The 14,118-nt window shown below is 36.2% G+C and overlaps 2 protein-coding genes across 5 annotated transcripts in view; one reads left to right on the top strand and one right to left on the bottom strand.

Moving 5' to 3' along the window:
• Nucleotides 1-3,160, top strand: part of cblb (Cbl proto-oncogene B, E3 ubiquitin protein ligase) — a 160,977-nt gene extending 157,817 nt beyond the window's left edge. For 2 of the 3 annotated variants that reach the window (XM_059650264.1, XM_059650262.1), the window contains 2 exons: nt 442-558; nt 1,152-3,160. In XM_059650264.1, the coding sequence (XP_059506247.1) occupies nt 442-558; nt 1,152-1,432 (398 nt within the window). In that variant the 3' untranslated portion in view covers nt 1,433-3,160. The remainder of the gene's footprint in view (nt 1-441; nt 559-1,151) is intronic. The other variant, XM_059650263.1, reaches the window with a different exon arrangement.
• A 4,970-nt stretch (nt 3,161-8,130) lies between these two features.
• Nucleotides 8,131-14,118, bottom strand: part of alcama (activated leukocyte cell adhesion molecule a) — a 295,957-nt gene continuing 289,969 nt past the window's right edge. For both annotated transcript variants that reach the window (XM_048540637.2, XM_059650261.1), the window contains exon 16: nt 8,131-11,767. The gene's annotated coding sequence lies outside the window, so the exon portion shown is untranslated. The remainder of the gene's footprint in view (nt 11,768-14,118) is intronic.

Genomic DNA, 14,118 nt, shown 5'->3' with positions numbered 1-14,118 from the left:
GTCCACTCAAGTTATCCACTATTGTGTCTCTCTGTCAAAAAATAATGTGTTTGAGCCCAGAATTTGATCACACAAATCAGACCAACTCTCCAATGCAGGACAGAGGGAGAAGCTGCACTATTTGAGGTTTTGTGCTTTTGTAGAAATGTTAAAACCCTATCCTTGTCTGTTTGCTAAGGGATTATTGAAACACAAGAGTTTTTCCTGGTGTCCTCATCTGGAAGTTGAAATTTTCAGATCTGGTCATTGCAGTCAACTGGTATCTCTGTATCATACGTAAAATGGTTACTTTGCTTGACCACATAGCAACTCTCACTATTTGCATAACACATTCTATGTAAAACAGTTTGGGACATATCTGAGATATGTGGTAAAGTGCTAAGTAACCATTAAGTTGAAAAAGAATTAGTAAGAATTACTTCTACATTTTTTCTTTGAAAGCAGATTCTGTCTTTGACCCAGCAAGTTTTCCAGTACCTCCAGCTAGAAGGATGGTTGAAGATAATCAGAAATCCAACAGGATGTCACAAGAATATGATCAACTCCCGTCATTGGCAGGTACAATATGGAAAATCTGAACTGAAGGAACCAAGTATAACCGGAACGAAATAATCTGTTGGACACAGATACTCTTTAATGTTCAATGTGAGATTAACTGTTCAGATATGAGAGATTGGGGTTATTTTGAACACTGTATTCAAGTCCACACACATTCCAGTTATGCTACTCATATTGAATCTCATTCCAGTGTGCTCTTGACTTCACACGCTTGTGTCAAAAAAACAGTGGAACTATGTAGATTTTCTTTGAGAGGTATAATATCTTTAGGTTGACAAAACGTAAAACCAGATTAGCTGATTCAATAAGCTACAAAATTTTGTTTAATGAGGAATTGACAATAATTGATGTGTGCACATGCCTCTCTGTATTGTAATTTTTTGATGGTGTGCTAAAGTCTGTGAGTTATTGAAGTTATACAAAAATATACCAGTTGAGTTAGTTTCTTTGTTGACAAATTGAAGGAATACTTGGGCATTTCATTACTAAAATTCAGTAAAAACAAACCGAAGTGGTAATGATCAAGTATATCACTTGACACTTTTCCCTTGTCTTTGGACTTTAATCTTTCATTGTTTTGATTTCTATTTCAGATAGTTCACAAGCTCCAGCCAGACCACCTAAACCACTCCCACGCAGGACTGCACCTGATAGTTACCACAAGAAAAATAATATTCAAGAGCCAACTTCTTTGCATTGTAGCCAAGCAGGAGAAAATGTGGATGCTAAGATTGCAAAACTGATGGGAGAAGGTTATTCTTTTGAAGATGTAAAACGAGCACTTGCAATAGCTAACAATGATGTCGAGATGGCAAGAAGTATTTTGAGAGAATTTGCCTGCTTTCCTCCTATTTCACCACGTCTCAATCCATAGCAAGGAGCTGTTCATCTGCAAGTGAGAAGCCCAGAGAATAGGCATCCGAATTTCTGAGGAGCATTGAATTTTAAAGTAGCATTCAACTGGTGGAACAATTGCGTGTTGACTGACTGCACTCTGTTTCAGTGGGTTTCTTAAGAAGGTTTCTGATAGGAGATAGAGAATGATGCTTATGTATTTTTCCTAGCCATAACGTTAAGAATCAGGGTTCAACTGAGAAGAAGAAAGTTTACTCTCCTTGAATTTCACTCCTGTGAATTGCTTGAGATCTCTGCTGCTTACCGCTGTCAAAAGATTTTTGAAAGTCATCTGAACTTTGCTTAAGTGGAATATGTGGTCTTATCGGTCTCAGTATTTTTACATGTTGTCTCTGGGATCGGTCAGCCTTGTTGCAGCATTCCTTTCACGTTATCTGCACTGATGGGGACACACTGCCAGTTTTGAACTCTCCACCCTCATCATTTAATCTAGACACAGACTAAATGAATTCGTTCTGAAGATGCTTTTGTTCGCTGCATTTCAGTCTATCAACAGGTGCAAAAAGCATGTGGCCTTCACTACTGAATCTTTTCTGAGATAAAATGAAATTTCTTTATTAAAAAAAATCTAATTTCTGAATGTGCAGTTACATATATTTGTCTATGTATAGCCTTTCAAAGTAATTTTTGACTGTAACCTTGGCAGCTTCCCATTGTGCACAGCTTCAGCATTTTAAAAATAATTTCTATTCCTCTTTTGTCTTATGACCCAGCTACTTCATCCACATTGTATTCTAACAGAACAAAATTAATTGAGAAGTTTCTGGTTAAGGCAACAAAAAGTGCTGACTGACTTTCATGAGTTGTGACATCGTTAGTTGGATCAATTCCAAAGTATAACAAGGTTTTTTTATAATATTTTAAAATAGTTTATAATGCTGGATATGGGGAAGCAGAAGCATCAGAGACAGCACACAGCATCTGTACACTGATTATGGCCAACTGAATGTAAAACTGCCTCCATTCGATTATGTGCCAACATTTTAATAGAACTGTGTAGCAGGATAAGAACATCAACTTTGCTATTTGTGAGCATGGAGTAGAACAATATCATTATTGCTGATGTCATGAGTGACAGCACCCTTTTGTTTGGAAAGGGTGAGTGTTGTCGGTTTTCAAGTCTGGTATCATTTTGTTAGAACCAGCGTCAGCTGATTATTCAGTCCGAAGAAAGGATTAGATTTTGCACTGTTAACGTTGTGCCGGAAGACTGTGAAAAAGCAAATAGTCTTTGCCAATTCATGAAGTATCTACTCCTTTCTTCACATTGGTAATGGATCTTATTTGCTTTACTCAATAATGGGATAATAAATTAACTTCGTTTTGGCAACGTCTGTTCTGTAGGTTACATTGGTGAAGAGAATCATTGGTTCAGCTTTGTCTTGTGTCACCATAATTTCTGGTGAAACAAAACTCAGGGCAAATATCCATCCTTATGTAAATTATGACTATCTTTTGTAACCTATGTTCGGTCGGTAGCTTTGTAGGTTTGCTTCATAGCTTTGAGGCTGAATAATTCATGCCTTAATACTAGTTGAAACCTGACTGTAGCTGTTTACTTTGGGCAGCTTTATGGTCATCTAAACTCAAGAGACTGAAAGTATTAAAGCTAATCACCATTTAAATCACTGACTGTATGATGTGTAACAATGTGGCTATTAAATGAATATATATTTCATAAATTACAGTAACAGATTAATGGTAGTTTCTTGATCTCAGTGTCTCCATTAGTATTATCCTGTCTGGTTCACTATCAACTGTGGCATGTTCAAAATATGTCTTATGCTTTTATACTGCCATCTATTGATTTGTCTGTACAATAGCACTGGTAAAATTATGAGCAATTAAGAATTAATTTTGAGGGGATGGGGAAATTACCAGTGATATTTTCTAATGTGGTTTTTATTTTCACAATTCATAAATATATAAATGCACTAAATACAGCTCAATATTTTATTAGATTAAATATAGTGGGGGTGTAATTTTGACTTTGCTGTAAAGTTGAAGAATAATGCAGCAGTGGTTTTCATTTCCAGACAATATCAAAGTTAGAATAGCCTTAGATACTGATGAAGTAGGTATTTTTTTTGTGCTGACAGTGAAATGGGGGTCAGTTGTAGATGGGACTCGGTGTTTGGTCTTCAGTTTGCTCCCTCCATCGACATCAAACTAATACCTCTATCAGTGTCAATCTGAGTTCTGAGGGAGGGTTACTGGACCCGAAAAATTAACCTGTGTCTCCACAGCTGTTGCCAGACCTGCTGAGCTTTTTCAGCAATTTATGATTTTGTTTTTGATTTACAGTATCTGCAGTTCTTGCAGATTTTACCTCTATCAGTGTAATGGGTGTATTGCTGCTTTCCCTTAAAAGTTACAGAAAATGTTAAAGCATTTGATTTCTTTTTGATATTTTCAGTTTTATAGTCAATTGTCAGTGTGGTGCTGTTAGTCATTATCAAAGTCATGTTAAAGTGTACTTTTAAAAAATTCAGAGACTGAAAAATAATTTGTTGGTTCTAATTATTTAACCTGCACAGTGGGAATTATTTATTTTGGGGACAGATCTCATGTATTTTAGATTTGCAGAAAAGCCATCAGCAGTTCTTAAATTTGGATTTTGAGATCAGTTTCAGGAATGGCCTTTGTCCTGCCAGATGATTTTCCTTAATTAACTGTGAATTACATTGTTGAACTGGTCATATTCAGATTTTGGTTCCATTTCAATCTGGCTTCATTCTTTTGCACAGTCAGCTTATCATTTAGTTTCCTCATATTTTTGAGTTCAAATGTTGAAGCTAAATAGCTGTCATGCGCACTAATTATAAAATGGAAAGGCTTTTCTACTGTAGTACCATAATTGTATATGTGTATTATTCACATCTATTTGTGTATAAAATCTGACCTTGAGAGAGCTTCTTAAGGTCACTTACTTTATTGAATATTTAGAGGCCATTGTTTTATTTCATTAAATGAAACCTGTAAACAATGTAAGGACCTATAGCAATTAATCATACTGCAGGTGAAATAAAGAGAGAAAGCACTGGAGAAACTCAGTAGTTCTGGCATCATCTGTGGAGAGAGAAACTGAGTTAATGTTTCAAAACAAGTGGAAAAGACTCATATTGGACTCAAAACATGAATTATTTTGTTACACTGATGGTGCTAGACCTGCTGAGTGTTTCAGCATTTTTCAGTTTTTATTTTGGATGTCCACCATCCACAATATTTTACTTTTATCCTGCAGGTGATACTGAGCTGCTCTGAACCTGGAGAAATTTAACAATCTTAATTTTTCAACTGACATGCATATTTCCTCTGTTTCCTTGTAACCATTTGTAGTGGTTTCATTTATGTTAACCGTGTGGTATAAAGTTTGTAGATTTTTTGTTTTGTTTAAATGCTGAGCAAAGTCTGTTCCTTGGAATCTGTTTCAAAGCTGAACAGTAACTCTTCACCTGTCTGAAATGATGCAGTGCAGTGCTAAGGGCTGTCTTCATTCTATTTGTTGAGTTCATTGGAAATGAGGTATGACCTGAGGATGCTTCTTAAATAAAAAGACTATTTAGTATTTTTTATTTAGGTTTATTTTCATTTGCCAGTGTTCCACTGAGAAGGATGCCCTTTATTTGTTTAACATGGGGGAAAAATAGTAATATCTGTAATTAGTTTATATGTTATTCTGTATTCTTTTGACCCCTTTTTGACTTGAATTTTCAGTAACTTTTTAAATATTTCAACTGTTCTGGTAGAATATTTTATTAAATCAGTATTAACAAATAAATTGTCCATTTCTATTTTTGGAGTGAAATATTCTTATTTTCTTTCAAGCTTGTGAATGCTGGTATCTAAACTTTTTTGCAGTACACAAGAGGACTGGATTTGTCATTCTGAACAGCAGTCCCAAAATCTTTTTTTTAAACCCCTAAAACGGGGTCACTGGTGTATAACCACCAATTGGTTTTGCTTGATTCAATTATGATTTTCTAAATGTTCAATTATTAAGGAAGTAATAGCAGATTCTGATACTTTTTTCAATAATAGATGTTGTTAATCAGCCTATGGTTACCCTCTTTTTGATTAGGGGTGTCACAATATGATAGTCCTTTTATGTTGGATACATTAAAGTGTTAAGGAATGCTTTATTACTTAAAGGGATACTGTACTAATTCTGTTGTATATTATACAAGTTAGTACGCCTTCTGGTCTAAGGAAGAGTCACAGGACCCAAAATGTTAACACTGAATTTTTTTTTCTTCACAGATGCTGCCACACCAGCTGAGCTTTTCCAGCATCTTCTGTTTTTGTCCCTGATTTACAGCATCCGCAGTTCTTTCCTTTGTTTGTGTCTCATTTTCTTTCCTCTGAGCATTTGTTTGTTGAATTACTCACTGAATCTTGAAAATTCGATGATCCAGACTGAACTGAATATTTATGATGTAATTACTTGTTATGAATTGCCAATGGAAGTCAAACTTCCTTGAGTGAAACAAAAATGGCTGCAGAATATCGGTGTTAGTCTCCAAATTTTTATGTAGCCATTGATTTTTGGTAGATATCAGCAGTGTTACAGTTCTTATATTAAGACAGGGTGTTGCATGCAAGTACATTTTCACCAGTTGAAAGTCTACAACTGAGGGACATTGACTAAAATTTGAAGTGAGATTAGAAAACACTTCATTTGGACCTCTTCTGCAAATGACAATTGGTAGATTATTTCTTAAAATAACAGATTTTAGGGAGTCTTGTAAGCTCGGTGGTATCAGCATGAAGTTTGGAATAATTTGATTTAGTCAGTGAACATATGGTCCATTTAGATTGAGCTAATTCTGTGGATGGTAGTTTTGGTGGGAGTTTATGGGAACTGAGGAGTGGATGATGGAAGAGCTAAACAGAATGAAGGTACCTGTAAATCATGACCACTGTACTTTGAGCTTTCAGACTGTGCTTAGTAGCACACTCCCACTTCAGACAAGGAAAGCTCAAGGAAGATTTAAAAGGCTGTGAACTATACTTTTTCCTTGCTGTTATGCTTATCCTAGACTTCCATGCAAGTGTGCACTAATGCATGACTTGGGTCTTCCTGTATCTTACATTCTCACAACCCTAAACAAGAGTTCATAAATTTGCTAATATTGCTGCTGAGTAATGCTCTTTAAACTTACCATGTCTTGAAACTAACCAGGAAAAGTATAACTTTGTTTAGTGCAAGCCCGTCCCTGCCCTTACCTATTGAAATACACGATAAAAGAAGAATGTTTCCCATCGCAGCCAATGGAAAGCAGTTTTATTCCCCCCAAAAAAGACGAGATTCACGAGGCTCTTTGTATGAACCAGCTGGCTGACTTATGTATTAATAAGCAGTGAATTGGTAGAGTTTACTGTTTAGTTTATTTCATTGTACCTATTACCATGCACAAATAACTCACCTTTATTCTTGTTTTAAAGATTCTGCTAGCTTTGCACATTAAATTCAAATTCAACTCACTACAGAAAGTTATGGCTTGTATTTGTGAAAAGGTCACTTATTTGAATTTGTTGTTATTGCAGTGCCAACCAATTATTTTAGCTAAAAGGAACTGTTGGAGTTGTTAAGTCTCATTCTCACTTTGCCTGTTGTTATTTCATTTTCCGTATCTGTTTTATTTCTTTCACAAGGCCTAGATATTAACTGAAGAAACACACTGATTTCTATGTTCTAACATTGTATGCCACTAGATGGCCCACTCTAACAAGGTATATGCCATTATGTTGGGCAAATGATCGAAAAAAGCAAAGAAAATGCCTGAAAAATGAGGAGGATTGAACTGTAAACAGTTTGCTCTGCAGGAATTTATTTTTCATATGAAGACTTTAGTTAACAATGGCAAGAAGAAACTTTTTCCAGTTAATTCTATCAAAGGTCAATTTTAATTTCAGCACAATAAGGGAGAGATATGAATGATTGTGATTGGTTATTAAGATGTGCATATTGTTTGCCAGCTTTTCAATGTTAATTTTGAAATGAATGCAGATTTTTAGAACATGAATGTAGTAAAGGAAAGTTAATCTTCACTATCAGGAATCCTGGGTGCCTTCAATTAACCATTTGTCTGAGGTGCCCGATTTTTCTCTATATCTTTTGTGCAATGGTGACCAAATGGTTTTGTGATTGGGATACAAAAAAATGTATGTCCTTTTGCCTAAACGGAGAATGCTGGAGAAACTCAGTACGTCTGGTAGTAGAGAAATAGTGTGATAGTTTTGATTTGAGTATGGCTTGTTCAGAATTCATTTCTATCATTCATAAACTGTGGTATAATCTGATCATCATCTAGTTTTCAATATCGAGCTCTTTACTTTGACACCAATTAACAATTTTCCCCTCGAAATGATAAACCTGTCTATTAATCTGAGTGATGGGAAATCTTGTTTTTTCCCCCAAGTTTTGTTCTTTTGATTAAACATTATAAAACACCATACAAGTTCAGATACCAGTTTTAGCTTCAAGACTTCAATCCACTAGGTTTGACTAACAATTGTTCAGAATTTAGTTTGTAGCTGATGTAATTCTAGGAGCACTCTATGCCCTAACTCTCCTTAGTTTTCAAAACACATTTGAATATAAACAGGTTGAGAAGCAGAATTCTTACCACTAAATAAATAATGCAGTATAGACTGTTTGAAGCTTCAAAACATTTATTTTTTTTAGCAAACTGGAAAGATTAAAGATTATGAATTGTTTTTGTACAGGGAATCAAGCTAACTAATCTGGGTCACTGCCATTTAATGACTGAATAAGTTAAATTCAGTTTTTACAATGGGATTTATGTTTGTATATTTCCATGCAACGAAGTGAGGTCACAATGATCCATAGGATTAGGGGACATCATTATTATTCACTTATGTGTATTTCAGAAATTCAGTGATTGAAGACTAACAATTCTTTGTAAAACCATTAGGTCCATCTACTATGCTTTACTGCCATAACAGAAAAACATAGAATCCATTCTATATCATGAATCAAAGTTGAAATGTCACTTTAAATGACCCAAATTTAGTTAACTGCCTGCACTGCTAACATACAAGTAACATGTAAATATGCTGGGCAGGTAAGTGATTTTCCAGGGGGGTCACAACCCCTGAATATATTACAAACATCTGGTGCATATTTTTGGAAAGTCTAAAATTCATGAAATAAGGGCATCACAAATGGAGACTGTAGTTTGCAAAGAAAAAAGTAGCCCATATATCAGGTCACCACAGAAATTAAGAGAATAAGTTCCTCTCAAACGTGCACAATTTTAGCATATTTTTCACAAACGTCTTGTGTATTCAGTAATCATCCCACAATGTCTATACATTTATGGCAAATTAAATATTGATCAATTACTAGCTTCAACTTTTAATTTTTCATTTTTTCAAAAAAAATGAACCAGGTGAAATCTATATGGGGATCTAGTCAGTAGTGCATCACTGTTGTAAACTCATTCTTTGAGTGTATTTATGATGCTACATGTAACAGAGTTGACTTTTTCCATTTTTTGCTCATTATGTCTAAATAATATACATTATAATCCAAGTTGCTGTTTGCTCTGCAAAACTCAAGAGTTTGTAAACAAAATAGTTTGATTCCTATTTATCACTTATATTTGGCTTTAATACTTTTCATAATTTTCTGGATGCCAACTGCTCTCTCATACATTTGAGGATGTTATCTATGGATGCCTCAGTTAAGATCAGTACAAAAAGATGCATCATTTATAAATATACATTACTTCTTCCCTAATTCCAGTTCTTTGGGAGGCACAACAAATGGAAATCTAGTGGTGTACTTTTCTTTTCTAACCCAATACATTGAGAGCATACATCACTAAAAACCAACATATTCCAGCAAATTTCAATTTGCTATTAAAGAGTGCTTTAAGCAGTGCAACTAGTTGGTGAAACTAGCAGCAAGGATCAGGAAAATTTAAACCCAAGTGAGCAATTGGTAAGAGACAGTGGAACCTTCATTATCTTTGCTCTGATTTTTTGACTATTCATCAAAACATTTGGAGGGTAAAGCTTTGTATGTCATGTTGCTCTTTCGAAAACCTGTTAATCAAATGCCTCCCATCAAAAATGCTGCTACTCAGAATGACTGAATCAAATGGTCTGAATTTTTTTTGGCTTAAGTGTCAAATTTGTCAAGTTTTCTCATGCTATTGACCCAAACTTGCCTCATTAATGACCTACACCACCTCTATGTTGCATTTCAGATCTGAGACTAGCCCAGTTCTTCTACTACTATGTCTCTGGAAGAACTCAGCAGTCCAGGATTTCTCAAACCAGTATCTCTGCCTCCCATGCCATTTTTTTAAACACAGATGTGCACTTAGATGAGCACCATCAGTCCAAAGTTTTCTACTCTGACATTTATCCCAGATGTTTGATACAAGTACCTTGTTTCCTCACTTTGCAGATATGCACCATTTGTCTAGTGGTTCTTATGAATGATATCCTTGTTCCCTAAGGCCAGCAGCAGAGGCCTTACTATCAGACCTTGCCAGCCTGCTCTAAAGTTGTCTTCCGAGTCTTTGACCCTCTTTTTGGCAGCTGAGAACTCTACGACCATCTCCATTACTGCATCAAATTCCAACCATGGTTCAGGCCCTATCCAACTCATTCACCCACCTCAAACCCTACTCTACTATCTCTGCTGCCTTCTCATTTTCTTGGGATACATCACCATGTCCTACCTGAACTAGCTTAAACAGCTGTGCCACCCACTTGTATCTCACTCAGTTCTCACATTTCTCTCATTCCAGGAGAAAATAGCCTACATTAGGGCATTAAAAACCCAAGACAGCTGGTGATCTGCCCAACATGCAGCTCACTAAGGGGACGGTCCTGCCACTGACTGCTTTGAGTGACTGTGCCAAACCCAACTCACCTGATGTGGATAGCTGCCCTTGATGTGCAGCACTGAGACTTCTAAACTGAAGGCTATCTCCCTTGATGTGATTGAGGACTGGTCACAACCATGATAAGCTGCTTTGCTTTGTATCTGTGCTAAATGACAATGCAAGACAGAAACATTGACAACTTGATTCCTCTCACCAAGCCAGAGCTAAGAGCAAAAAGGCAAGGATTTTGTCAGCATCCAGATAGGCTCAAGCTGAGTAAATGCTCAGAGAGCAAGCAAGAAGCCCTGAGATTCCACCTGGTCCAATTGTGAGTGGGGTTACCTGATTCTACACGAGTTTGTAGCACCATTTCAATGCCAGTTGTCATTGTAGCTTGAAGGGCAGCTTCCATGTCAGGAATTCGTGGGCGGAAAGACAAGTAGTTGTATATTAATAAGATGAGATATATAGTTAATGAGGCCTGTAAAACGAGAACTTAGTTGGAAAATGCAGCTAGTCGCTTCCAACAATAAGAAGGGTCTCAGTGAACTTGTAATGCAATTCTCCCTGATTTCTCACCAAAGTCCACATTATACAAGACCCTGTAAAATTTGATCCAATGTATTTTACTTACCTTCCTTCCCTTTCTGGCAATTGCTGTAACACAGATCTAAAACTAAAATTCATAGACACATATCTGCTTGGAATTTCCTCCATCAGGGAAGATAATGAAAGTTCCACTGAAAGTCTAACAATGGTTTAACATCAACTCAGCCAATGAAATCTTTGCTTTGTACCAACTCTTAGTAACCAGAATTGCCTTGAAAATTAATCTGAAGCTAATATTTAAAAAAAATACATTTGCAGTATGATCCACATTAACCCATAAACCAACGCCATAAAGAAATGGCACATGAAAGTATTCACCACCCCCTGGAAAATTATATTAACATTTAAAGCAAACACATCAGTGCAGATATTTAAAACAATGAAACACACTTCCTAAAATATCTTAACCCCTCACTTGTTACATTGGGGCACTTTATTATCCTTTGAAGGACTGAGTCCCTTAGTTGAGAGTAATATCGTGATCACCTCTTCTAATATTAGTCATGTGCTGTATGTGTTGAATCCAATGAAAAGTTACTGCATATTTGCGTCATCAGTGTGAGGAGACACCCTTATGTACAAACTGCTCAAGTAAAATGCTGCTTCAGCCCACAGAGTAACAAACAAAGTGTTTCATTAAAAATATTTGGATATTCAGCTGAAGATATTTGTATTTCCATATCTTAGAGATAAGGCTTTGCCAGTGGTGGAGAAACATGGCAATTTCAAGTTGCTGTTGATTTCAGCATATTTTACAATTCGCTGTTTCAACGTCAATCATGTCCTTGGCCAATCTGTATCTGAGTAGATGTTTTCTTTCCCTATAAAGGAGAAAACAAAACACCATATATAAATTGGAAAGCATCTTATTTGCACTCACTTGGAGTATTGTATCCTGGGATGCTCAGTTGGCCTTTTTACTTCACCCTTCTGCTTGTACCATAACAGCCATTTAATATCTAGGATCCCAGTAAACAAGGGAATTAAAAAAAATCCACTTAAGCATTTGATTGATTGAAAAATTGTGAAAGAAACAAGTAATTGAATAAGATGAACTTGTATTCCGAGAAAGAATGATTGATTTATTTTCCTTTCTCAGTTCAAAGCAAAAGGTATGATTTAAAATTAAATTTGAATGTCTTAAAAACAAACTCAGGAATTGTTCCTTTTCAGTGCAGTTAATTGGTATTGGTATTTCACTAACACATTGTTAGAATAGTAGTTGCAATGTTAAATTTGAGCTCCACCTGACGTGCAAATCCTCCACCCGAATGAGAATGGGGAGGCTGAGGACAAAATCAACCACCTCAGTTCCCAGACATTTCTTTTAGGTGTACCTCAGGGTAATAACTTTAGCCCAGTGATGTACCCTTCATTCTAAGGTCAGAGGTGGAGATGTTTTCTGATGCTTGCATGATGTTCAGCACCATTTTACTCCTTAGATATTGAAGCTGCTCCAATTCGAATACAGCAAGAGGCTTGTGCTGATAAGTGGAAACTAACATTTGCACCAAACATGTGCTGGAAATGCCCATCTCAAAAGAATCGTAGCCATTTCCACGTGAGATTCAATATATTGTCATAACTGAGTCCCCCTCTAACAACATTCTTGGTGTTACCACTGACCAGAAGTACTGTAGTGATAAGAACAGACAGAGATCAGAGACTGGGAGTTCTGTCATGAGTAACCTTCTGACTCCAGTCTGACCACAATCTACAAGGAAAAAGGAGTGTGGTGGAATACTGTCCATTTGCCTGAATGAATGCAGCTCTAATAACATTCAAAGTTCACCACCATGGAAAACAAAACAGACTATCTGATTGACACATCTCCAATTCTGACACCCACTCCTTTCATCACTGACGCACAATGTGCATCATTTACAAAAATATTGACAATATCTTTTAAACCCCTTCAAGTCAAATCACTCTGGCTTGGAACCACAGCCCTGTTCCTTCACTGGTGTGGATTCAACATTGTGGAACTCCCTGTTTCACAGCATATTAGATGTATCCATAGCATTTGAAGGAAGCAACTCACCATCATCTTCTCAAGAGCAACTGGGGATGGATAATAAATGACATATTCGAGAATGAACAAAAGAAGGATACCATCTAGGCAGGGTAAATAGTGCAGTGTTGTAAAACTAGTAGTAAATCATAAAGCTAACCAACTACATTGTATTTATTTGTTCCTTGAATTTACCAGCCAGTTTGAACATGAATGCTGACATAAATTTTGAAAAGATTTGCTTTGTCTATCCAAAATATTTAAGATTATATATAATACACATAGGAGAAGTGATGTAAGGACAACATTAAAACTACAGCCGTTGACTGAAACAGTAGTACAGATGAATGTGTCGGTCATGCTTGTGCAGCTTGAGCCTATAACTAGCTTCACTTGGTATAATTTATAACCAAGTCATGCATGTTTTAGCAGATTTCAACAGATTATACTAATTATCAACCACTGACCTCAGTCTTCCTGAGACATGATGATATCCACATTCATTCCAATATTTTCTCCTCTTTGAAGGTGTTAGCTTGGCAACTGCTTCCATATATCCTATGTTTTGATACCTTTTTCAAGCAGCCACATTTCATATGCATACCTAGACAGCAGGTGATTATAGATTACTTGGATTAAGACAAGACTGAGACTGAGGGAGAAGAAACAATAAACTAATGTTCTTGCTATGTTCGTTGTTGCAAAGACACCAGCAAGCAAGGACAAATGTGAACATCATCCGGGGGCAGTATACAATAACTATTTGGCCCCTCTTGTCTTAATCCAAGTAACCTATAATCACCTGCTGTCTAGGTTATGCATATGAATATGGCTGCTTGAAAAAGGTATCAAAACGTAGGATATATGGAAGCAATTGCCAAGCTAACACCTTCAAAGAGGAGAGAATATTTGAATCAATGTGGATATCATCTTGTTCTATAAGTTAATCTTCAAACATTCAAGCAATGGATATCAAGAACAAATCACATTGTTACAGCAAAACCATGTGGAATTGAAGCTCATGCTCATCATCTGTTAAACCGGTTGATACTAAGTGGATAAACAAGATTATATGGGAGAAATTGCAGAAGATCTAGTAGTGATGATCATTCTACACAGCATGGGTCACCCAACTATGGTTTCTACGTATTTTGGAAAGCA

The sequence above is a fragment of the Stegostoma tigrinum genome, chromosome 12 (genome assembly GCF_030684315.1).
Source record: "Stegostoma tigrinum isolate sSteTig4 chromosome 12, sSteTig4.hap1, whole genome shotgun sequence".
In the NCBI taxonomy this organism is placed as follows: Eukaryota; Metazoa; Chordata; class Chondrichthyes; order Orectolobiformes; family Stegostomatidae; genus Stegostoma; species Stegostoma tigrinum.
This window is presented reverse-complemented; position numbering and strand designations above follow the sequence as displayed.